General features: G+C 41.3%; 1 protein-coding gene across 4 annotated transcripts in view; it reads left to right on the top strand.

Moving 5' to 3' along the window:
* The first annotated feature begins 6234 nt into the window (after window positions 1-6234).
* Window positions 6235-27943, top strand: part of nf1a (neurofibromin 1a) — a 75467-nt gene continuing 53758 nt past the window's right edge. For all 4 annotated transcript variants that reach the window (XM_030380781.1, XM_030380782.1, XM_030380780.1 and 1 more), the window contains exons 1-2: window positions 6235-6493; window positions 26473-26616. In XM_030380781.1, the coding sequence (XP_030236641.1) occupies window positions 6434-6493; window positions 26473-26616 (204 nt within the window). In that variant the 5' untranslated portion in view covers window positions 6235-6433. The remainder of the gene's footprint in view (window positions 6494-26472; window positions 26617-27943) is intronic.

The raw sequence follows: 27943 nt of genomic DNA, 5'->3' as shown, positions 1-27943 counted from the left end.
TGGTGAGTCAGAGCTTTACAATTTGTGATGAACCTCAAAGAAGCATGGTAAGCTGTGTCAACCATATGAAGATACTGTGTAGAGGTATGCATACAAAAGATCACCATGGTTTTCCCCATTCCTTTAGTGTGTTATGTAACTTTTTTATCCATGTATAAGGTCTGCTTAGTTACACATCTCTCAGCCCCACGCCAGGGGTGTCTCTCCCACAGAAAACACCTCTCCTGAACTGCCTGAAACAGATCTTATGTCAACCTTTACTTATGTGATTATGTTTGGTCAAATAATTATGGATGAGTAGTCCAGCCTCTTGGTTGTTATGGCACACCCTATTATGATCGAAAGGGGGGAACCCAAGCGCAGACGCAGACAATAGAGGTTGAATTATACCAACCCTCCCAATCCACCAAGTATTGGTGGACCCTGTCCCCGATGGCGCTCGTCCAGCAGCCGCCGGACACTGTAGGCCGTGTGGTCATCGATGATGCGGGGTGGTGGAGGAGCTGCAACCGGGGGGGGGGGACAAAGGGCTGGTGGAAACAGGCTTTAACTGAGAAACATGGAAGGTGGGATGAACCTCCACATTGGAAGGCCACCTGAGTCTGACCACTGTGGGGTTTCTGACAGAATCAAAAAGGGCCCAAAAATCAGGGGGTGAGTTTCGGAAAACGTCTTGAGGGCTAGGTCACTTGAGGAAAGCCAAACCCTCTTCCCTGGGAGGTAGTTAGGGGGCCAGGGACCGGTAGCAGACAGCGATGCGCTGGCTATGGTCAGCTGAGTGGCCATGGGCGGAATGAACGTCCTTCAAATCTTGCTAACCGGCGGAGATGAGACTGAACCGATGGGACAGCAATGTCGACCTCCTGAGCGGGGAATAGAGACAGCTGGTAACCCATGGCACCCCCATGGAGTACTTACTCCAGGCCAAATGGGTGCTCCAAGAAGAAGGATTACTTGCAGCGATCTGTGGAACTAAAAGCTCTTGCTACCAATTTGGTGTACAGAGTGTCGGCTTTTGCAAGCTCCACCCCACACTCTGTGTCTCAGCCCGGTGCGTGGGAGATGTAGTGCCCCTGAGGCCATGCGTCACCCACCACCCCGCCCTGACAGCCCATCAACATAATTCAGCACAAGTCATGTCAGGTTTTTTCTGCTAGGATCCAATGCGGTGTTGAGCTTTGAACATTGTAAAACCATACAGAACAAAATTCCACCAGAATAGGTCTCAATTCCTCATTCCAGAGCAATATTTACTTATTCAACATGGATGTTAGATACTCTTCTTCAAACTATGCCTTCTCAAACCTTGCTAATTGGCCATCACAAGACAAGATGGCAGTACGATGCAAATCATTTGTTGGCATCTATTGTATTTCTTCCTGACTGCATGCAATGGTGTGCATCTGTAATCAATATGTCAGCTATTGACCCATGAATAAAGTCCCATGAATAAAAGTAACCTTGTGACTGTAACACACACGACAATGCTTGGATCGTTGGGTTTGCATTAGAGGTAACCGCGAGGCCGGTGTCGATGCATATGACACTCAGCCATAGCCGACACATTGTATGTCTCAGGTTGGACGGACATTGGTTAGACAGAGGAAAAAAATGTTTGAGCTGTTTATCACCGTCTTGTACATTGGGGACAGTGAATTTTCCATAAAGGGTTGTCCGCCCGCTCCGACCTCATGTACATAACGACCAAATTTTGCTTGCATTCCTTGGAAGACAACACGGAATGAGTTGCTTCTGAATCATCTAGGAAGATTTTATCTTTACAGTTAACAATGAGGTTTGTATTTGGGAGCTGATCATGTTAGGCTATAGGGAGAACCATTAACAACCATAGTTTGGATGTGGTGCTTGTGTACTTTTTGTAGAGCTTTTTTGTTTATGTCTTGGTTCTTGACCTGCTCCTGCTTCCTGTCAATACATATGCCCTCATCCTCCTCTGCCTCTTGGATGATGTAAGTCACATCACGGGTTGGTGTGAACTGCCAGCCACTCCTTACATTGTCTTTCTCCCCTATTTGGCAACAATCTTTGATCCAATGATCCATGAACGGAAGCAGGCCTGTCTGTGTCCCCTCCGCGCTTTGTTTGTTCCCGCCTGTGAGGCCTCCAGGGAACATGCTTTCCCCCCCTAGATAGGTCCCCTCGTTGGTCCCTGATGGGACGGATAGGCTTGGGGTTCTCCAGGGCCTCTAGTTGAGCGAGTAAAAGTCTTAGTCATTGCTTCGATCTGCATGGCTGGCGGGAAAAACAATCAAGGCAAGGCTGGCGGTATGCCAGCCAATGCAAGGTCTCTTTACGAATATGGACAAACTGCACCGCATTCAGTGAGTTAATATCTTTGTGAGGTTATTCCTGCCTGCGACCGGTAACCCCTGTTGCGGCCATGGGCTTGAATGTCTTCCTTTTTGCTTTCCAAGTCGGGGGAGTATAGTGGATTGTATTATTTGTTAGACAGCTAGACATTGTTTTGCCTCATGCTGCCCCCACCCTGACACCGGTCTCTCATCCCTCCACTAGACCTGAAACTTTTATGTGTATTCACCTTCATCCGGTTAAAAATACCCCTTATAATTCTCATACCGTTCATTCACCAATTTCAGCATCTTTAAAAAACGTTCGGTTTCTTATCGTGTCGCTTCGAACAATGGAAGCAGGCCGAAACACGGTCGCGACAAAGAGCAGAACAGGACGTAAACAGATTTGTAGGAGGTTGTGGGTGTGGCTACAGCCGGGAGGCGGTACTTGCACTACAACACTTTCTCACTGCCGAGTCTGACGTCACATTATCATGGCAGTAAATGCTGAGCGCAAACGTGCTGTTTCAGGGATGTTTTCCGTGGCCGTGAATAGTCGCCCTGGCTCGGACTTGAAAAAGTTCAAAAACGATTTTCCCCCATTAACAACAGTGAAATTGCACATATAGGCGGGTATCACTTGGGTTTTAATAAAACCTTGTGCGAATGGCTACGAAGCTTTTCATGTCCAGGGATGCAGTGATGGGCGGACAAACTCTTTTAACTCTCTCACAGAATCGGTTCCTTGGAGTTCATGCATACAGGTGAATCTCAATTAATAAGAATATTGTGAAAATTTTTATTAATTTCAATAATTAAATTTAAAAGGTAACCCATATATTATATCGATTTTTTTCACCAACAGTGAAGTATTTCAAGCCTTTATTTGCATTCATCTTGATGATTATGGCCTACAGCTCAATAAAACCCCAAATTCAGTTTCTCAGAAAATTAAGACCGGTAATTTTAATCCGGAAAGGTCGGCCCTCTGAAAAATATTTTCTTGTATATTTACTCAGTACTTAGTTTGTGCTCCTTTTGAATAAATTACTGCATCAATGCGGAGTAGCATGGAGACTATCCGCCTTTGACCCTGCTGAGGTGCTATGGAAGCCCAGATTACATCGATAGCAGCCTTCAGCTCGTCGGCCTGGTTGGGCCGTGTGTCGCTCATCTTTCTCCTGGCAATACCCCGTACATTTTTTCTATGGGGTTCAGGTCGGGTGAGTTTGCTGGCCAATCAAGCACAGTGATCCTTTGGTCATTAAACCAGGTATTGGTACTTTTCGCAGTTTAGCTTAGGTGCCAAATCCTGCTGGAAATTGAAATCAGCATCTCCATAAAGCTTGCCAGCAGAACGAAGCATGAAGTGCTCCAAAATGTCCTTGTAGAGATGGCTGAGTTGACTTTGGACCTGATCAAACACAGTGGATAACACCAGAAGAGGACATGGGTCCCCAATCATCACCGACTGTTGAGACTTCAAGCAACTTGGCTTCTGTGTCTCTCCATTCTTCCTCCAGACTCTGGGATCTTGGTTTTCCAATGAAATGAGCGAAAGACCACTGAGCGACATACCAGTTCTCTTAGCCTGGGTAAGATGCTTCTGACGTTGTCTCTGGTTCTGGAGTGGCTTGACAGGAGGAATGCGACCGTTGAGATGCACCTGTATGTATTAACTGTGTCGTACCTTATTGATACTTTTTGCCAAATGGCTTCAGGTTATCTGTTGCATACTATGATATTCAGTTATAGTACATGCACGTTTCAAAGCTAGTGCTGCCCAGTCAAAACTTCTCTTTGCATTACCAGTCATCATAGTTTATACTAATAAAGATTAAATTAAATTTTTAATTCATTGATGAAGCATCCAACTTGTATGTAGGTAGGCTATGTTAATTCAATACCATGTTACAGAAATCATTTCTATAACATCGTAATGAGCAAAATATAATGAAATGTCACCGACCAGTTTAGTTTTCTTATTCTTCATTGTCCATTCTTACTGTCCTGCTGTATGTAATCGACTAAGGTACATATTGTTTACCTTCTTCCTTGGAAATTATGCTTTATTTTTTATTTCTATAATTTCTGCTTGCTTTTTCACTAATGTCATCGTTCAAGACAATTATTTCCGCTCATCCATTGGTTGTCCTACTTCCCAGGTTTTCAGAGAGTGCACCACGGAGCAGGCAGTTTTCATATGAAAACAGCAAGTGGTTGTTGGCAGTATGACTTGGCAAAAGACTGGGATTCATGAGCGCTCAGAAGTTCGAAAAGCTGACCCCGTACATGGATAGTTTTCAACCATCACTACAGGGATGTATACTCAAGTGTCCCAATATTCTATTATTATACTATGTTACTTCAGCCAGGGATTATCCAGACCAGGGCATATATATATAACCATTACCAATTGTTGACACACCGTTTGACAGGATAGGGATGGAATTAGTAGTTCCATTAGAGAAGATTTCCTCAGGTAATAGATTCAATTTACTCATTTGTGACCATGCCAAACGTTACCCTGAGGCATTCCCACTGCATTTAGTCAAAGCTAGTAGAAGGTTGCTAGCAGGCTAGAGGGTAACATGAATTTATCTTGGAGAGATTGATATAATGACATGTATTTAAGAATAAAAATACTGCAACTTGGCAATTTAATACAATAATCAACAGACCTGCAAACTTTTTGACATAGTTTAACATAATAACCTTATTTCTCACCTTACTGTTAAATAATTATCTCAAAAGCACCCAGATGCTCATCAACCAATCTCACAAATTAATCCATAACATTTTTAATCCAATGTTTTCATAATTTCCCTGACATACATCAAACCACTTACAAACTTTATAATTAACAAATTAGTCAATATTTAATCTTTAAATGACCTGTAAATGGTAAACAATCCCAACTCTCTCCCAAAATCTCCATTTTGGAAGCATACACAATAATAAGTTGTTCTATACAGAACCTGTAAGGGTTATATAGCCTGGTACATATTTGGCTCGTCAACAAGTTTTATATAGAACCATTTCAGACAGTTCATTTACATTTAAAATTAATGATTTATTTTTTGTGTGTGTTATGTATCAACCGGTCTATACACACAAAAAAACACCCACACACATAAAAAAAAACGGGGGTTCTTTGTTAAACAACACAGACATTTGTAGGCTACTACTTTGTAATTACTACTTTGTAATAAAGTTTGCCCACCTCTCTCTTAATGGCCATGGCGACAACCATCTTGTTTGAGGCAACCAACTGCCTTGGTTGCCTCCAAGGCACTCCATAGCATAGGAAAGTTGCATTTCATACCTTACATTTCCAATTATTAACATATTTGTTGTAATGCAATCTAACGGTCGACTAGGACCTTGGAAAAAACACAATTTGAAGATGAACAAGCCACTGAGTTTCTAACCGAAAGAGGACCATTTTTTTTTTTTATCTTTGTATAATAAGGACACCACATTTCCTCACGTTGGTAGTGAATGGAGGATGATGAATGGTGTCGGGTCACTCTCCATTGAACTATTGCGAACCACCTAACGGCCAATAGAGGAATGACATGTTCTGTCTGTTCTAGGTGAGCTTCACAAACAGACGGTCATGACTGTCATTTGGTTTTGCCCCCTGCGACTTTGCCAGTTGTGCTCGCCCACCCTCGATGGTTGGATGGTGCTTTTTGCGAGTAAGGATAGATATTTGAATGTGTCCTTTAATTATCTAAATCATAGAAAATGCAAATAAACATCTGCAGGTATAAAGTAATTACAAAGACTAAACATACAAAAGTTTGCATTACTTAAATGAATTCCAGGAGTTGGATAAATATATTGTACACTATTTTTGCATATTATAGGGCCATGAATAAAATAATACGTAGTTGACGCACGCGCTCCGAAACCTCCCAATAATTTAGCCGAGGAAGACTTCCGGTGGTGTGTCATGGCGGTGGCATGGTGAATCTTGCTGAAAGGAAAAAATAACTAGCAGCTCTCGTCCTTTAAATCGACTAAGGACGCAATTTCATGCATAAATAGAATTATCAGGTTCTGTTGCATACTTTGGTTTTTTAAGGAGAGCAACCGCGGTTGCCATCCGCCCTGCCATGGCGGCACATAAACCAGTGGAATGGGTCCAGGCCGTCATTAATAGATTTGATGATCAGGTAAGATGAGCATGTATGATCCCATGAAATGATGTACCAAGCTGTTCGAGTGGGTTGGCCACTTTGGCTGATACAACAAGCATTCAGACTAAATCTGTATACATATTTTCTTTAAAACTTCAGGGCAATTTGTAAGACCAAAGTGCTCAGATTGTTCGCATTATTCCCTGTACCAGCTAAAAATGCAAAGGAGGAGCTCGCTGTTTTTATGATCATTCAAGGAGATACACGATGTACCAAAGAAAGGTCAAGGTTTTTGCGTAGCCTAGTTAGTTGAATGATTTTTGACATTTTCTCTTTGTAGAAATGATGAACCTGTTCTGTACGTATTTAGGCAGAGAGCTAACGTTCCCTTACATTTCAGCTAGGTAGCCAGCATTAGCTTGCTAGCTAATGTAAACAAATGAGATGTGATTGGGTTATCTCTAACTGAATTGATATAAGAGAAACGGCAGGGAAATCTCCAGACCGAAGTAACCAATTAGTACGAGTTAGTTTTGTATAAATGCTAACATGCTTGCTACCTTTTTGTAAAATGGATTATAGTTACCCGATAAACGCAACGAATTTCATTGCAGATCAATATTGCGATTGACGGTGTGCTGATGACTCGTTAACTTGGGTGCAACTTACACTGTAGCACACATTTATATACGACCTTATGGAAAGCTTTAACCAATCCGTATAGCTGTTGGCTCAAACAATGAGTGTAACAAGTGTTAACTATATTATTTGGTAAAATTGTACATACGAATGTGTTGGCAGTGTGCATGTCTCACAATTTATTTGGTGTTGGTGTCAAGGGCCACGGATTGTGGATTGCTCCTAAGTGGCTGATCTGGGATCATACCGGTTTAAACAGATTAAGGCTGATTAAATCCACCTCTTTCATTCAAATTAGCCACAGACAGAAAGTCAGGCCTACCTCCATGTTATGACATACTTTCCTGTCTGTAACTACAGACTAAAGATAGAACTACAGCGACTATTTACTAGCATGTTCATTTAATAAGTTCCATGTCAATAAAGCCTTCACACATTAACAACTTGAAATGAAATGCTGATCTTCTATCTGAAACTGAAACAGTTTGATTACCTAACCAAATCTGAGTTGTTATAATTTCAAAAGAATATTGGGGCTCGGTCTAATTTGAAAGGGGATATTAAACCAAACATGTTTAGACATTTGACTTTGAGTTTGACTTCTATGATGTTAAGCATAGTAACTGGTCACTGTTACTAAATAACAGTCGGTTAATTTTGTGAAGACAAAGTACCTTTCTGGTGTCACATCACCACAAAGTGATGACGAGAGGGTATGCTAACGCCATGATGTGGGGAGCTCTGTCTGGAGAGCAGTTCATTGTGATTGCTGCTTCCTAGAGGGTTATGCTTCTCAGATGTATTGTATTATGCTTACTTGCTAAACAAAAAAGTATAACAAAGTTGGCTTGGGCCATAACTAGGGGCTGTGACAATAACCACATCAACACAGAACCACAGTCAAATTCATACTGCAAGGTTAAGATCATAATCGTCGTCATCATTTATATTATATTTTAACATTTTAACAACAGTGCATATGTTGTGTTGTATGAAATATAAATCATCTAATTATCACATTGACTGTCTATCAAACTATGTTCAACGACGTCTGGAAACAGAATTCAACCTTCCTCTCCAGGGAGGGACTGTCCATTTAACGTATGGGTGATGTTTTTAGTTTGTGTACGATTTGTTAATTATTCACATCTTGAGGAGGTTAAACATCCAGCTGCAACAGTTGGGGGTCCAAAAACTTTTGCGAGAGGAGCGAAGTACTATTTACTCCATCTTTGCGTGGAAAATATTTTCATTTTGAGAAAACATGGATCATTTAGAGATTTGACTGACATTAGTTTTCTCTTAAACTGCATCTTGTAATGGGAAGATGTATCTATTTATTTATCAAGTTATATATCACTTACCATCAGAACTGTGTGTCACACGTTGTAGCCTCTTTGGTAGATGTTATGCCTCAGACTAAATGGCTGTAGTGTTAACGTTTGAGGGTTTACACTAGGAATGGCCTATATTGTATAACAGTAGAAAAGGTAGGATATGTGTGAGTTTGACACAAGAACATTAAGGGCATTCAATGTTTATTTTATTAACCTTCATTACTACGCTTATTTCTGTCTGAGTTTTCTTATGAAAATAGCATACCCAATATATATGGATATTGGATTTTATCTCCAAAACTACAAGAGCTATATGTAATCTTGGAACCAAAAGAACAATTGTTGTGGATGTGAAATATTCAATGTGGATAGTACTTTGTTAGAGTGAGTAAAGCTAGAACACAGCATAAGTGGAAGATTTAATTTCCACCTGAAATAAATCATGTTTTAGGTTGAATACCACCTTCTGCGTTATCAGTTGGTAGCTGGACCATAGAACAACATCTGATGAGTACCTGGGTCAATATTTGATGCCAATAAAGTGAAGTAGAGCATAGTGAGAGAGGTTTTAGTATAGGTAGGATCTGGCGAAATCTCAATAAATCAAATGCAAAATTGACAATACAGTCTTTATGAGACACAAACATATATTCAGTATCAATATGTAAAAAAAAAAAAAAAAATACACTACTTTATTGTAAAATTTGTTAGACATATTTGTTATGGGGAAAAGTCAGCATTGATATAATAATTTAATCGAACGAGTTGGGGATGTAAGTTTTGGTTAATTTTGCTTTCGATAGACCAACACCCATTAACCGGTAACCAACCTGTACATTTTTCAGGAAAAAAACTGAATTATTGGAAAGACAAGAAAGGGGCACTCTCCTTTTTAGTTTGGCGCTCCATTGACTCCATGAGCTTTGACACTGCATTTCGAAATGCTGACATTTTAATGCATTGTTTTATGAATGTCTTTCCTTTTATATTCTGTTGGCTTTACTGAAGTTTATTGCCACATTTTTATCAGTTCATCGTTTGCTCATCCTTCTCTTGTGTTTTTCCATGGGTTTAGTCACAGTAGTTCTCAATGGAATGACTTATTGGGGGTCATGGTACCAAGCTAGCTCTTCCAATCCCTCGCCCTCTACCACACTGATTGGCCGCACATCGCTCTTATTCATTCTGTACACCAACTGGGTGTTGGCCTCGGACCGGCGCGCATTACACTTTCTCCCCCTGGATAGCCGAGACGTGATCTTTGGCTGCAAACCTTCCCCGGACATGGCACCCAGGTGCTTGTTCTTAAAGGTTGGGTAGGGGATTTGCGGAATGGCAGCAGATTTTGAAAACACAAAACTCAAATGGTCCTACCCCCTCTCCTTCAACGATGACTCGGACTCCACTCATTCCAAGTACATCGACACGCAATCATGCACAAGCGTACACGGATGCGCGAGAGCGAGCCATTAGCTAGTTAGCTAGCTCCAGTAGCTACCGCAGGATAACATAAAACAGAAGCTTGCTCTGGGTCACGGGCTTTGAGTACATGCACGAAGGGGTCACGCGCGGGGAGCGGGGGAGGGGGAGTGCAGTACGACCGGTTGTTTAGTACTTACTGACCAATGCCACTCGGTGGGTCTGGAAATCATTGGCTGGAGTTTTCCGAGCCCTGCCTGTTGCACAGATGATTGACTTGCTTAATTTTCATGTCAGTACTTCTAACTCAGTGGCTGTAAGTGGGTTATGATAAGGATTTCAAATAATTTTGCAAAAATGGCCAAAAAAGAGAATTCCATATACCCAACCTTAAATGTGGTACAGCATATTGCTAGTAACCCCCACTAAATGGGGGTTGAAAAATTGGCGCGGTCAGATGGCGTAGCAGGCAGTCTGCAATTTATATTTGTTTAAATGTCTTTTCACTTGGTGACTTATAATATAAGACTTAGAATAAAGTGATAACAAGGAGAAGATGACTTGGATAGTCAATTCGAATTTCCTTTTTTTTTTTGCTTGTAAAAAGGCGACACATTTTATTTGCACTAAGCGACTAGCTTAGATATTTTCACGCTAAATGCTCCAAAGCAGACCCACTTATCATAATCCCCCTCATCTGCGAACAGCCATTCGCTGTACTATTTAACTCATGGATTAAATAGTAAATCTCCAATATAGTTTAATCCTCTAAATGCATAGGATATTTTGTTGAAAGGTCAGAGCATAAAGTCTTCACTAGTCTATACAGGTTGAGTATTCCTCCTCATCCTCATATTCGTGTCGCTGCTGATGTTAATCGCTTCTAACATGCATGTAGACTTTATTGTTCATCAGGCGTGAAGTGAGAATAACATTTTGTTTTTACATTCGGGTGGCCAGGGCGAGAAAGGTGATATCGAGCTAATATTTGGTTGTCTACCCAGCCTTTTTAAGGGGCCATGTCAAGTTATCTGACATGCATTCATACCTGCGTAGTATAGGGCTTTGACTTTTGCCCAAAAATCATATTCGAAGTTCGTTTGTTTATTAATATTAATATTCGAATATATTCGAATATTTATTAATATTATTTTGACCATTAAGTGCCTTCAGTAATACCTGGGCTGAATCCGAATACTTAGTACATACTATTTATGTTCAGTGTCTACTACTTGACGGTCTACAGCTATGTGTAGAACGCCTAGAACGGTCTACAGCTATGCGTAGAACGCCTCTGAACGCTTCCGAACACCGCCGAAACTCCACCGGATGTTTGGAGATGACGTGTCTCCCCTCCGATGCCGGCAAAATTACCTTGATAAGTTACCTGTTTTCCGTCTTGTCATCGTTGCTATTAAATTTAAAATGTCTCTTTTTACTTAATTACTTACTTTACTTTTTTACTATTTTTAATGTCTCGTTTTTCGCCTCTTTCTATGACGTCTTTCTAAGCCGTAAGCGGTAGTGTCGGGTCAGCCATCTCTTCTTCGTTCGTTACCAGACTCGTAGTCTGGTAACGTAGTGACCTACCGTTGTATACTGTGGCGGTAGTACGCATTCGGAAACGTTTTCCATACTACACAATGCACACTGAGCATTCGGACGCGCTATATTTGTGGCGTACTATAAAATGCATACTATAAGTATGAGTATTCGGATTCAGCCCTGCTTTGCGAGATTTGTTTACAGGCGTTGCTATGGTTACTGGTCTTGCGTGTTCCAACGGTTTATTATGTTTCTAATAAATCGCTGTCTAATCAATACTTCATTCACTGCCTCTTCCGTGGTCATTACAATATTATGAATAGACTGCATGGGTTCTACCTCTTGGCCTGCCCATAACAGGTTCGAATATTAAGGGCTGCCTAATATTCGTTCGAATTTTGATTTATTTTTTTGATATTCGAATTATATTCGAATCACGAAGTTCGAAGTCAAAGCCCTAGCGTAGTAGGGATGGGCGTGAGGAATCGATTACTCGAGTACTCCTCGTTACAAATGAACTCGGTTGGTGGACAGGCAAACTCGAGTTTGCATATACACACAAACAAAGTTTTCTGAAGCAAATGTATCAATCATTTCTGTCGGCGCCACTAACGCATGACGTGGGCACAAAGAAAATTAAATGCATCCATTTCCATGGCGCGTTCCGTGCCGTGTGCAGGCACGCCAGAATTCAAAAAGTTAAGAGATGGCGGTTAAAGCAAAGCGCAGCGAAGAATTGAAATACTTAAAAGAAATAGGAGATCATAAGGTGAAATCGAGCTACCAGAAAGTACTATGCGGTAACATATGCTCCTGAAAAACAACGGTGAGTTCGGGAAAGCAGACCCGCAGCAACCAAGGGTGTCGGCGGCTATTTTCACCGGCGCAAGACGCAGCTGTAATCCCGGGCGTGTAGAGAAGATCACAACGCTGAGTATTTCCATAGTCCATTTGCTGCCGTTTTATTTGCAGCTTTAAATTATTTGCAATGGTTAGGCTACTTGTTTCGTTTTTGTTTTTTTAAACTGTTACAGGCCTTGGTTCGACGTCATTTAAATTGTGTGACGCATATTTATTTTTGTAAGGAAAATGTGTTTTGAACGTTTGCAAAAATAAATAATTAATACTCTGATAACTCTGACTGTTTTGATGGAGAATAAGCATTGCATGTTTGGTTGGTAATATTGCCGTTCATCATCAGGCCTATTCCTGCTGCAGATGCGTTGCATTCTAAAAATAGATTCGATATAACGAGTACTCGATTGATCCTCGAGGAATTCCTTCGATCACTCGAGTTTGGAATTTACTACTCGTGCCCATCCCTACTGCGTAGGTATGCCGAAGTATTGCTTTTTCTCTTTGATTCACTTGGGCGCTCACTTCGCAGTAATTTAAAAGGACGATGTTAGCAATGGCACTCGCATAAGATGACGATAACTGAGTTATTATTATTGTCTTAATTTTTTTTAATGTTTATTTATTGCATTTTTCTTTAAAATTGTGTTGAATTTCTCAATAAAATACAGAATCATTTGAATGTTCCAATATCGATTTATAAAATCCAATGATCTATCTTTTAATATATACCTTTTCCTGTGAAAACACTTCACTTAAACATTGCAAATATTTGAACTTTCCCGCACATTTAGCTTGATAGTCTTTGTTGTGACAGCCTATCAGCGTTCACTCCCTGAAGTCCAGATTGAACCTCAAATTTGAGGAGAAAGTGATTGTTGCCATTTGCCGACTCCCGGAGCTCTATAATTATATATATCGTGGGCAAAAGCTGTGTGCTTCCGGATGATATTATGAACCCAATAACAATAGAGTATGGTTCTCCAACATCTACGGTACCTCCACAACAAGTATAGACTCACAATGGTTGTTATCTCGGCTGTGGTTGAGCATGAATTGGCAGAATTCTTTTTAAGTTTCTCTGCGAGCATGGACAATGATGCGGATAAGCCGGATATGGTCCGTGCTGTGGAATTGATGGCGCTGTTGCACATTGGCTGTTTTGCACACACTGAATTGAGCCTCACAAGCAGTGCTCCCCTTATTTATTTACACTGGGTGCCTGGTTAAAATGTTAAGTTGTTTATAATGCACTGAAGTTATGTATACAGGGTTCATATATGGGATTTGTTAACCTATTCAAGGTTCTCCCTCTATCCCTGGGTGCTGCTCAGAAGATCTGTTCAGATTTTGTCAGGTCCTTTCATTACATTCATAGTTACAGTACTTACTTGTCTTATGTACTACAGATAAAAATAATCTGTTGTGACGGTAAATCACCATACTGCGGTGATGCGTTACCTTTTCACTGCTGTAAGAAACTATCTATACCGACTCCCAGGCCTAGCCATAACCTTTGGGATATCACTCCCCTCCTTAGAACTCTCAGTCTCAGCCCGAAATCAATTTAAACAAATGTAATTGTTTATATTTGAGTGTAACCGAAGTTTTTTATTAAGTATTCAATCAATCAAACCCCTTCCAATTTTTTCACCTTAATAATAAGGAATTCTACAAGGTACATCAAATTTTTGCTTCGACTTATGTTTGTGCATATGGAATGTTCTCTAGATGCATGTAAAAAATATTTGTAATACATCAACAATTATATTAAAATGTGCATATGTCACATTTGGAATACTTTTGGAGATTCAGGTTGTGTGAGAATATCTCATTGCATTTGTTTGTGTATCTCGTTGCATTTGTGACAATTGCATTTGTGTGTGAAAATGCAGTTGCACTTGCAACAGTTTGCACTGCAAGAACTGTAATTGGCCTGCTAACTGTAATCTTTCTGCTATTTTTTTTTATGAACTATGTATTTGTTATTCATTAAATGTCTTATAGAAGGGTTGCAAAAAATGTATCATGTTTTCAACCAAAAAAATAATAGTTTGAATAATCGTGATTTACAATATTGAAGTTTTATCGTTTCTTTGTGAAAATTCCAAAATAAATGCAGTGCTCAGTGTAGGCACTAGGGCTGGCCCGAATTATTCGAATATTCAAATACTCGTTCGGAAAATTAGTATTCAAAGCTTAAATCAGTTCACGTACGTGACGTTACCAGAGCGAGGGAGGCAAACTATAAGCGTCAGCGACACCAAGCAGAGAAGCGAGAGAGGTGGCGGAAGAATAGATATCTTGTTTCCCTTTACTTTATAACACAACATTAGCGGGATCTCTGGAGGAAAAGTAATACTTAAAACCTTAGCTTAAAACCCCTAGTTGTTTGTTTACGTTCGCTGTACAGCGCCGCGCCAATCAACTGTGACTGGCTTGCTGCAGTGCGTGAGCGTCTTGGGAATACCCGGTCAATATAATGGATATAATATGGACGCATAAGACAATCAATATTCGGTATTTGTTATGGATTTATTGTACAAATTCCCTGAAAAGATGCACGTTCCAGGATGAATTGAAAAGCTCCCGTAAGGGCTGAGATGGCAGAGAACAGCTGATTTGGAACGGAGCAACAGCTATTCGCTTTCACAGGGAAAAACGAAGGAACTTCAACCTACTTAGGCCTACTAATTAACGTTCAAAAGCTATTAAATCTTCAACAAAATATGCAGATACTGTCAAAATCGCTTCCAGGGAGTATATAGGGATTATTAATGTTGTTTTTGATGGTGTTTTTTTCTGGAACGAGTATTCGAATATTCGCTCGGAAAATCCAACGAGTATTCGAAGCCTGAAAAATGGCTTTCGGGCCAGCCCTAGTAGGCACACACTGTATACTTACGGCGGTTATAAGACACAGAACTAGGGATGGGCGTGAGGAATCGATTACTCGAGTACTCCTCGTTACAAATGAACTCGGTTTGTGGACAGGCAAACTCGAGTTTGCATATACATACACACACAAAGTTTTCTGAAGCAAATGTATACATTTTCTGTGCGGCGCCACTAACGCATGCCGTCACGTGGGCACAAAGCAAATGAAATGTATCAATTTTCTGTGTGGCGCGTGCCGTGTGCAGGCACGCCAGAATTCAAAAAGTTAAGAGATGGCGGTTAAAGCAAAGCGCAGCGAAGAATTGAAATACTTTAAAGAGCCCATGCCATTAAAATCACATTTTTCCTATTGTTTGTTAAATAACATAGGTCTGAATAAGTTTGTGAGCTGTGGTAAGTTTGAAATCTATGCAGTTTGTCTGCTGAATGCAATAGGCAATGAAAGGAAAAAGGCAGAAGAAATGAGCCGATCTGGATAAGGTCACACTATGACGTAGCGTTGTCAAATTATTATTCATGGCCCTGCCCACTTGGTTGGTTCGTAACCACCCACAAGAATTCTGAAGGAGTCGTGATTGAGCTAGTGCTAAATGCTAATACGTGTACGGTAGTTGCTTAGTTCGTAGTAACAGGCTAGTTACAGAATTTTGAATGCAAAAGGCAGAACGACATCGAAGTACATGAACTGCGACATGCTGCCTGCCGCCGGTTGCCGCGAGGCACCACCGCCCGGCAGCGGGCAGCCGGAGGGTGGTGCCTCGCGCCGGCAGCAGGCAGCCGGAGGGTGGTGCCTCGCGCCGGCAGCAGGCAGCAGGCAGCGCACGGTTCTGTCTACTACAGATTGATGTGGAAGTGGAAGGACCAGAGACGTCGGAGAACCCGACGAAGTCCTTTGTGATTCATTATATCGTCTGGACGTGCACACAGCTTTTGGCCGTGATAATATGTATTATTTGATATAGATATCTATGTATTATATGATATCATTTAGATATAGAGCTCCAGGACTGCTGTTCTGCTGTTGGTGTGATGGCGCATAACACGTCGGACTCTCGTCTATGGTATTTCTACAACTAGACTCGTAGTGGGGGTTATCTCAGCCATGGTTGAGAATGAATTGGGGGAAAGGAACTTTGGCTTTGACTCCCTGAAGTCATGAACCACGACATGGAGGAGAAAGGGATTGTTGACCGCGGTCGTCTCCCGCCGGAGCCTCGCTGCCGATGGACCAGCGCCTCGGCTTCAGGATGCGGTGATTAGCGCTGACCGCTGCCGAGGCGGCGGGAAGCAGGGCTCAAGCGGGATACATTCGCGGCCAACAATCCCTTTCTCCTCCATGTCGTGGTTCATGTAGCCTACTTCAGGGAGTCAAAGCCAAAGTTCCTTTCCCCCAATTCATTCTCAACCATGGCTGAGATAACCCCCACTACGAGTCTCGTTGTAGAAATACCAGAGACGAGAGTCCGACGTGTTATGCGCCATCACACCAACAGCAGAACGGTTATCCAAATAACAAGGAAGTGTACAACACTTGCGTTACAGTCCTGGAGCTCTATATATAAATGATATCATATAATACATAGATATCTATATCAAATAATACATATTATCCCGGCCAAAAGCTGTGTGCACGTCCAGACGATATAATGAATCACAAAGGACTTCGTCGGGTTCTCCGACGTCTCTAGTTCTTCCACTTCCACATCAATCTGAAGTAGACGCGGTCGTTTGAGATTCATAATAACCTATCGTCTGGAGGCTCACACAGCTTTTAGCCATGATAATATTTATTATATATTATATGATATAGATATCTATGTATAATATGGGTTTCTAAGAGCCATTGCGATACATCCACCGTAAACAGAGCGCATGGTACCGTGGCTACAAGCTGCTCAGGGCCAGGTGATAATATATATTATATATTATATGATATAGATATCTATGTATAATATGGGTTTCTACGAGCCATTGCGATACATCCACCGTAAACAGAACGCATGGTACTGTCAGTGGCTACAAGCTGCTCAGGGCCATACCCCCACCCCCCTCCTTGACCTGCCTTGACAAGCCCACCGTATACAGAGCACATGGTAGGGATGGGCGATATGGCCTAAAATCCATATTGCAACCTATTGCGATAACGATATATATCACGATATATAAATCATAATAGAACCATTTCAGAACAGGTAACATAGACTCTAAGGAAAGCTAAACTGCTAAATGTATGTCGTTTTGAGAACATTTATTGTGCAAAACTAATCATACAACATAATGTTGTAGCTGCAGAGACTTTTTAGAAAGAAAAAAATCTTCTGTGTAATGACGTATACTTCTCTTAATGAAATAAAAATTGGTGGTGTCTTGTTAATAAAGAAACGGATACTGTGAATTAGGGAAATACGTCCAGTATTAGGCATGGCTATTTTAAATAAAGAAAAATCTTCCAAGTGTGTGCACAGATACTTGCTATTAAAACATAAAACAATAAGTGGAAAATGAACGCATATAATTTTGAAATGAACATGAAATGAGAGCAATCACCAGCTCCTCCGTTTCGCTTTCTGCCATATTTACTTAGATGACGATGATGTGTTGAAGCCGGTTGGAGCTCATGGCTCTTTAAATTCCGCGGGTCGCGGACGATGCGTTGCAGCCGGTTGCAGCTCGTGGCTCTTTAAATTCCGCGGGTCGCGGACGATGCGTTGCAGCCGGTTGCAGCTCGTGGCTCTTTAAATTCTGCGGGTCGCGGACGATGCGTTGCAGCCGGTTGCAGCTCGTGGCTCTTTAAATTTCGCGTGTCGCGGATGATGCGATGCAGCTGGTTGCAGCTCGTGGCTCTTTTTAAAATTTGCGGGTCGCGGACGATGCGTTGCAGACGGTTGCAGCTCGTGGCTCTTTATATTTCGTGAGTCATGGATATCTCGCGTCAAACATACATTATCGCGATAGAGCAATATAACTAAAATCTCTATCGTAGGCCATTTTTTATCGTTTATCGTATATCGTTTATATCGCGCATTCCTAGCACATGGTACTGTGGCTACAAGCTGCTCAGGGCCACACCCCCACCCCCCTCCTTGACCTGCCTTGACACGCCCACCGAAACAGCGCGTTTGGGGGAAGCTCAATGTGCGACTGTTTCGGAGTGACTGTAACTCTGCACCACGGCTGAATTTCGGGGACGTCTTTGAATACTGTGTTTGTGGCCCACTAATACCTATATTAAAGCATCCATAAAATAGAATGGCATGGGATCTTTAAAGAAAAAGTAGATCATATGGTGAAATGTAAAATTTGCCAAGCGAAATCGAGCTACCAGAGTAGGCCTACTACAAGTTCTATGCGGCAACATATGCTCCTGAAACACAACGGTGAGTTCGGGAAAGCAGACCCGCAGCAACCAAGTGTGTCGGCTATTTTCACCGCCGCAAGACGCTTCTGTAATCCCGGCCGTGTAGTAGGGCTTTGACTTCGAACTTCGTGATTCGAATATAATTCGAATATCAAAAAAATAAATCAAAATTCGAACGAATATTAGGCAGCCCTTAATATTCGAACCTGTTATGGGCAGGCCAAGAGGGAGAGACGTCGGATAACCCATGCAGTATATTCATAATATTGCAGTGACCACGGAAGAGGCAGTGAATGAAGTATTGATTAGACAGCGATTTATTAGAAACATAATAAACCGTTGGAACACGCAAGACCGGTAACCACAGCAACGCCTGTAAACAAACCTCGCAAAGCCCAATCCAGGGCTGAATCCGAATACTCATACTTATAGTATGCATTTTGTAGTACGCCACAAATATAGCGCGTCCGAATGCTCAGCGTGCATTGTGTAGTACGGAAAACGTTTCCGAATGCGTGCTACCGCCACAGTATACAACGGTAGGTCACTACGTTACCAGACTACGAGTCTGGTAACGAATGAAGAAGAGATGGCTGACCCGACACTACCAACAGCGGCTTAGAAAGACGTCATAGAAAGCGGCGAAAAAAAGAGACATTAAAAAGAGTAAAATAAGTAAAGTAAGTAATTAAGTAAAAAGAGACATTTTTAATTTAATAGCAACGATGACAAGACGGAAAACAGGTAACTTATCAAGGTAATTTTGCCGGCATCTGAGGGGAGACACGTCATCTCCAAACATCCGGTGGAGGTACGGCGGTGTTCGGAAGAGTTCAGAGGCGTTCTACGCATAGCTGTAGACCGTTCTAGGCGTTCTACGCATAGCTGAGCATCAAGTAGTAGACACTGAACATAAATAGTATGTACTAAGTATTCGGATTCAGCCCAGGTATTACTGAAGGCATTTAATGGTCAAAATATTATTAATAGATATTCGAATATATTCGAATACTAATATTAATAAACAAACGAACTTCGAATATGATTTTTGGCCAAAAGTCAAAGCCCTGCCGTGTAGAGAAGATCGCTGAGTATTTCCATAGTCCATTTGCTGCCGTTTTATTTGCAGCTTTAAATTATTTGCAATGGTTAGGCTACTTGATTCGTTTTTGTTTTTTTTAAACCGTTACAGGCCTTGGTTCGCGTGATTTAAATTGTGAGACGCATATTTATTTTTTAAGGAAAATGTGTTTTGAACGTTTGCAAAAAAAAAAAAGAATACTCTGATAGCTCTGAATGTTTTGATGGAGAATAAGCATTACATGTTTGGTTGGTAATATTGCCTTTCATCATTAGGCCTATTCCTGCTGCAGAATCGTTGCATTCTAAAAATAGATTTGATTAAACGAGTACTCGATTGATCCTCGAGGAATTCCTTCGATCACTCGAGTTTGGAATTTACTACTCGTGCCCATCCCCACACAGAACTATATAATTTATCCGCTAGGTGCGTTTTTAACTTGTCCACCCTGGGACCTGGTTTCAGAAAAGTATGTTTTGGGACACCAAAAACGCCGGATCCGACTGGACGGTCTGGCCAAACGCGCATAAGGTATTATGCGTTTTCACAAAAAAATCGGTTCCTTGTGGACAGGGCCTAAGTCTAAGATACTCTTATGTATGGATTAAATAATTACTGAAGGGGTCTGTTGTGCTGTATAGAGATAAAACCTTTGATATTTATCAAAGTTTTTGCAATCAGCACCTTTGACTGCCACCAGATTTAAAGGCTCCCTGTTGGCAGGAAGGTTTTGGTCATAGATGTATGACGATATATATCGTGTGATGATATAAAAATGTATCGTTTCATATTATCCTCTATCGTTTATCGTCTTGTCGCAAATCACACTCTTTGCGGTAATATTTTACGTCATTTGGACAACGCTTTACATTCTTCCACACGGCACATGAACGCAACACAAACAAACATGGAGGAGAGTGAACGTGACAATTCTGAATAGGAGAAGGACTCCCACGACCAGCCAAGACAAAGTGAGCTCGTACCTAAAAGAGGGGCTACGAAATAGGCCTTTCCATGTGGTCACTTTATATAAACTACCTTAATTCTCGGAATATAAGACACGCCTTTTTTTTTCTTTTTTTTTTCGATTCTGCGGCTTATATAACGGTGCGGCAGAGGACAGCTGATTTAGAACGGAACAGCTGTTCGCTTTCACGGGGAAAAACAAAGGAACTTCAACCTACCTAGGCCTACTAATTAACCTTCAAAAGCTTCAACAAAATATGCAGATACTGTCAAAATCGGTTCCAGGGACTATATAGGGATTATAAATGTTGTTTTTGATGGTGTTTTTTTCTGAAACGAGTATTTGAATATTCGCTCGGAAAAACCAACGATTATTCGAAGCCTGAAAAATGGCATTTGGGCAAGCCCTAATGGTAATTAAACATTAAAACACCTGCGGTTTATAGTCCAGTGCGGCTTATGTATGTACACATCATTCAATTTAGCTGCTGCGGCGTATACTCCGGTGCGCCTTATAGTGCGGAAAATACGGTATTTATTCATTGAATTTACAGAAAATGTGCTATATCATGATATATATCGTTATCGGAATATGAATGACCTATATCGGGATATGATATTTTGGTCATATCGCCCAGCCCTAGCGTCACTTTTTTCGTGATTACAAATTTGACTTCTAAACAGCATTTTACACAATAGCCTAATAGGAATGCTTAAAGGTAAATCAACATCACTGCCATCACACTGACTGTAGCTTTTTATGGTATCGGTCTGTAAAATGCTAATCAAATAAAATAAAATGTATTTATTAAGCACATTTAATAGCAAGGTGGGGAGGGGGATCTTATGTTTTATTTATGTTTGTTATAATGCACACCATTTTAGTTTTTTTACTGCAGTATGAAATAAACGAACTAATGTGTGTGTGTGTGTGTGTGTGTGTGTGTGTGTGTGTGATTGCAGTGACTTGGCTTGAATTACATGCAGCGCAAGGGTAATTGTAGTGGGTTAAGGAGCCCAATTTATTAGGGCACCAATTTGGGGCGATCCAAGGTCCCTTTGCCTACGTTTGGTGTGATGCTGGGGCGATCTGAAGCCCACTGTGGAACGAGAGCGCCGAGCCGATAGTATTGTGAGTCTGAATCGGCGGTAGCCTATAGTTCCAGTGGAATCACGGCGTGCCTTGGGAAGAAGCGCCCGACGGCAACCTGCTTTTTAATTTATCATCCTCATATCTGTGTCATGCCACTCGGTGCGGAATAGTGTTGGCTTTGCTCGCTCGTTAAGCTCTCGCTATGCCACCACAGAGGCATTTTCAGCGTTTAGCTCCAGCCACTTAACGTGCGCCCGATGTCACAATACGAATACCCCAATCCGAGTGATCGATGACGATACAAACGTTAAGTTTTAAGCTCGTGCATGTTTCCGCACTTGTACGACTTCATGCCTGTGTACGCTTCAAACTCGTGCATGTTGCAGTAAATGTGCAACAGCGCCCCCTGGGGTCACTTTTTTTCTGTGGGTCACAGAATTCTGTTTAACCCCTGCTCGTTCTCCTTGCTTGACCGTGATCTAGCATCTAGGATTGATTGCTCTTCCTTGGGTCCCCTGATGTTAATGCTGAATTTCATACATTGAATTTTGCAGCTGACTTTGGCATGTTGAATTTGGGGATGTTGAAATATTTTAACGTTGATTATTCGATTTTACATCTTTTAACATTGAAAAATAAAGCTGAAAATGATTTATTGAATAGTTTATTAGTTTAATTCAGAGGCAAAAAATCCAGATACGTTATTTCAATGCATAAATATTCAGTGCTTACAATTCAATGGCTTTTATTTTCAACATCCGATGACACAGATTTACTTCCATAGAGATAGCCAGTTGCAGGGTTCCCACCAAAAAACTAAACTCAATCCCACTTAAACAATTGTGAAAAAAGAGCATTATAATAACCAAATGAAACAAGATAAAGAGGATTTTAAACAGTCAACTAGAAACGGATATGTCACAGAGCATTTCAATCACTTATATAGCTTACGGATGGCCATGGCATTTCAAACAAATGACGCTTAAATCTAGGGCTGTAGTCAACCAAAGAAATCCCTGGGCGACTAAAATTCAACAAACTCAAGGTACAATCAATTGGTCGATGATGGGAAATGAAGAAATACAAAGATGCATGTTATTTTAAGATTAACTTAATCGGAGACAGTGCACCCTATTCTAGCTGGTAGCCTTTTTAGATCCACTCATGGTCCGAGTCCAACTCTGTCACGGCAGGGCTTCAATGTGAAGTGGGTCACACCAGACGAGCCACGAGGAAGATTTGATTCTAGGTTTTGTTCAGTTTTATATAATGGGTCCTAATGGATGAAGCTGCGGGGCCAAGTCTGATATGTTGATACTGAAAGCCTTTTCAGATGTTGAACACAAAAGGGTCTTACTTCAAGTATTTTTTCACATGAAAAAGACTTGTTGTACTTGAGGCAACGAATATTGTCTGTGTCCACTTTTGTGAAATGTATTCAAACTTTTAGTTATATCCTGTGTGTGTGCTTGTGTTGCAGGGTGTTGAAGTGTGTAGCTGCGACTAGCTATAGAGAGTTGCCCCTCCCCCTGGCTTGGACACATGCGCTCAGAGAGAGATCTCTATTGGATCATGAAGAGCTAGAGTGCATCATAGGAGAATGTTTAAATCGTATTGCTTAAAGGTCCCATGGCATGCTACTTTATGGATGCTTTTATATAGATGTTGGTGGGCCCCTAATATAGTACTTGAAGCCGTTCAAGAAATTCAGCCTTGGTGCTGAATTACAGCCACTACAAGCCAGTCCCACAATGAGCTTTCCACAAATGTGCCGTTTATAGATGGCACGTTTGCCATCTACAAGGTGGAGCCTCTACAAGGTTGAGGTTGGGCGTGTGGCCCTGAGCAGCTTGCAGCCACGGTACAATGCGCTCGTGTTTACAGTGGATGTATCACAATGGCGAGGCGCACACAGGGAGGGAGGGAGGGAGGGGGGGGCGGAGGGAGGGAGGGAGGGGGGGGGGGGTTCGGCTATCTCAAAACTGATGAAGCACAGGATAAGACCGTCTGTAAATTATGCCGTCAGTCGGTGCCAGCACGATTGGGAAACACAACTAATTTATTTCAACATCTGAAAACATACCATCCCAGCGACTACACAGAAAGTATGAAAATGCGCGTAACAACAAGTTTTGTCCGCCGTCCTGCCGCAGCTGTCAGCAGCGCGAGCGGGGCTGTTCCAAAACAGCAGTCTATCGTGTCGTCTTCTGCAGCAGTTGTACGGTACGATAAACAATCAAAAAGAAGAAAATATATAACCCACACAGTTTCTTATTGTATAGCAAAAGACATGATGCTCATGAGCACATTGGAAAAAGACGGGTTCAAAAAGTTGATTAATGGGCTGGACCGAAGGTACAATCTCCCTGGCAGAAAATATTTTTTGAAAACTGCACTGCCTCGTCTGTATGAAGACGATAATAAAGAATAAAGAATATGATAATAAACAAGTGTATGGTTCAACTAATGAACACTCTGGTTTCTTCAGGCTTCAGCAGTATCAAATAATATCACACACACACACACACAGCCTATCAACAACAATGTAAAAATATGCAACAACCTCCTGTATGTTTTTGTCAAAAAAATAATTATATATATATATATTATATATCGTGATTAATATCGATAGCGAAAAAATAATCGTGATAATATTTTTTGCAATATCGCCCAGCCCTACATGCTCGGCGCGTATGAGCTTTGTTGTTTCAAAGGCAGAGCACGATACCTATTGCTCATTTAACACCTATCGCCATTTCTTGCTTCTGGGGGATCATAGACAGGCTAGGCGCTAGGGGAACACATACTAATGTTCGAAAACCTCATAAAGTGAAAGTTTCTATGAAAAGTCCCATGTCATGAAAATTTCACTGAGTTTGAGATAAAGTGTGCAAGATAACAATTAAGTAGCAATAATAAATATATTTTCTTAATATCTCGAGTACCGAGAGCCGAACGGATAATGTTGGTGCTTCAGAACTGTGGTCGTCTGCAGTTATTTGTACTCGGGGCCTGTTTAATGCTGGGTTCCGGTACCCATCCCTAGTGGTGGCATCCTTCAGTGCTGCCAACAGTGATGCGTCAGCTTCCAGTACTCGATCAGCTCTAGGACCATGACATCTTGAAGCTTGGTCGGTGTTCGATCCGGCAGGACAGCAGCAGCACACCCTTTGCTCCACCTGCCGATCAAACATATCACAGACGGAGTTCGATCTTGTTTTAACATGATTGGATAAGCCGTTGGATTGCGAGGCCCGATTGCTTCTGTTTCTACTGCAGCACTTTGGTTGCCACGGTGCTATGATTGAAGTGACTAACCAGTTGGCCAACAGCAGAGATTGCTCAATACAGGTGTAGTGCAAATCCCTCATGAATGGCCAGCTGGAGGGGTTTGAGCAGGCAACGGAGGACCAGCTGACTCTGGGAGGATTGTTGGCAGAGATGATGTTGGCCGCGTTGTCATGGACGCATCCAATGACTCGGCCTTCAAGTCCAAATTGCTGTATGGCTTCATTCAGCTTTGCCGCGAGAAGGCACGCTGTATGCCTGCTTGGCAGGCTATGAGTGAGCAGAACCGAAGAGTTAATTTGCCAGTCGTCGCCAACGTATAGTGGCAGGTGTTGTTAAGGTAGCTCTCAGTCTGCTGTAAGATGGTCCACCAGTCCGTTGGTAGAGCATCGTTGTCAATGGTGCCAAGCTTTGTTAGCATCTCTGCCTTTAGTTTGTTGCAGTGAGATTCTATGCGCCCGGTGATGGTGGCTCGTGACGGAATTCGATATCTTGGTTCAATAAAATGTAATCAGATCTAAAACCCTTGCTATTGACAGCACTTATTTGCAGCATATTCTTCTCGATCAATTTGCAGATTCCTTGGTGAAATGTATTAATGCGTTTTCCGCCGCAACTTTTCTGTGCCGACACTGAGGTGATGGTAGGTTGTGACTGAGAAGACGACCCACTATTAGCCAAGATGGTCTGATGGTCATGGCTCATGTGGGATATCATTGTAGCAGTTGTTGTTGTGCTGTTCACCGCTTCAGTGTTTACAATGGGCATGGTTGACATTTTTACAACAACATAAGATCGATCAAATTAAACGTGATCGATCAAATTCTTAAAGACCAATTTATTGATTGTCGACTAATTAAGATCCCTAGTACAGTCCCATTTCACGCAATGATTTGTTTTATTGTCATTTGGAACAAAAATCGCAATGACCATCGCGTTCATGTAAATGGACCTTACAACGTGAATCCGTGCTCTCCATCACCATGGACAACATGGCTAATTATATTCATCCATTCGAAAGTGTGTGTGTGTATGTATGTGTGTGTGTGTGTGTGTGTGTGTGTGTTATTACTGTTCAATAACTAAAATAGGCTCACCCTTCATAGAAAGTTGGTAACCAAAACAAAACTGTTGCGACACAACTGCACACCTTCATGTTCTCTAATGACAACTATAGTCATGTACTAGTGCAAATAAACATGGCTTGTAGCTATGACTGACTGAAGCTATCGAGATGAATGATCTATGCATTAAAACTGAGTTTTCTTTGCAACAGCTTGGGATATGCTTGCATTTGCTAAACAAACCAAGGCCCATGACGCATGACAATAGGATAAAGCAAAAAGAAGAATATATATTAGTCATTGCCTTTTGGTGTTTTTGAGTGAAGTAGGGCTTAATTACAATCATGGCATCTGATGTGTTCAAACTGGACAAATATCTATCGATTAAAAATAGTTCCCTAGATACAATGTTTTACTTTTTATAATTGAAAACATAATGGGTTCTCTAATTTTGCTCTGTCTTCTCTCTCAGCTTCCAATTAAGGTTGGACACCAGAATACCCACACCAAAATCAGCACAGAGCACAACAAGGAATGTCTCATCAACATCTCTAAGTACAAGTTTTCTCTTGTCATCAGTGGCCTCACCAACATCCTCAAAACTGTCAACAACATGGTGAGTGCACTTTACCATTTACCAAAGTATTTTAATTAGGGATGGGCATTTGAAGAAATTTCCTTGATCGAGCATCGCTAGAGTTATCGATCAATTATCGATTAATCATTAACTTTTTTCTACAGGCTATATTGAAATTCCCGAAAATACAAAATACAGCATGTTTTTATCAATTAAATCTTTATTCCAACAATAATGTATGGGCCAACATTAATTCAATACAGTTAACTTGAAGACCTACAACTGTTTAACAGTTTTATAATAAATACAGGCATTATATGTGCGGCGCTCGTAAAGTCCGTACAATGCGCCTACAGGCGCTCTTAAAGGTTTGGAAACGATTCAACAAGACTAAATCTGTAGCCTATTCCAATTACAATAAGTATCCAACTTATCGGACAACAATAATCAAACAAAGGCAGTAGGCTAAAAGTGGGCATTAAACTGTATAACTGTTTTGAAAAAAAGGGGGGAAAAAGGCCGACATATAATGCCTATAGGCTGCAGCCGGCGTGCGGAAAAGGCTCGCAACAAAAGGATGAGCCACCCATTTACAAACAATTGCATGAACTAGTCTATCTAAAAGCAATACCTTATTGAACATATTTAAGGCTGAACTTGTTGCTAAAATATCACAGTTTTGGCAAAATGTAACGACTCCAAGAGGCACCAAGCCGAAAGAAAAGCGGAGCGAGAGACAACACATTAAGAAAAAAAAGAGCGACTCACATACGGTGGTGACTGTCCCTACTGTCCATAGCATACAGTAACTCCAGCCTACATATTTTTGTTAAGGAATATAAGCATGTTAACATGCTCGGGGGTCAGACGCGAACGCAGCCTTGTAACTGTCAGTCCAGCAGCAGAAAACACCCGCTCTGACGGGACCGAAGTTGCGGGGATGCAGAGGTATTGTCGCGCTAACTTTGACAGCCCGGGGAACCTTCTTCCATTCACTTTCCACCAGTCGGCAGGGTTATATTCAATTAAATGCTTCAAGACTCACAGTATGCAACACAACGTCCTTTTGATCGATAACAATATAAATTGATCGATGCATTTCTTAACGATCAATTATCGAGCATCGATTAATTATGCCCATCCCTAATTTTAATCATGAGATACTTTGAGTTTTAAGATGTAAAACCTTTCAGAGGTTTTGCATTGAGCATTGATTTAATTTCATGTGCTTCATATCTCTTACCTGAAACAAACCCAATGGCATAGCATCATGTTCAACTGTTAACTGCCAGCATAACGGTTTCAGTTATGTTGAAACCGTTATGCTGAAACCGTTTTAATTTACTTTCACGCCAGTGAAAGTAAG

The sequence above is a fragment of the Gadus morhua genome, chromosome 16 (assembly GCF_902167405.1).
Source record: "Gadus morhua chromosome 16, gadMor3.0, whole genome shotgun sequence".
NCBI lineage: Eukaryota > Metazoa > Chordata > Actinopteri > Gadiformes > Gadidae > Gadus > Gadus morhua.
Note: the sequence above shows the minus strand (reverse complement) of the source record. Positions and strands in the feature narration are given on the sequence as shown.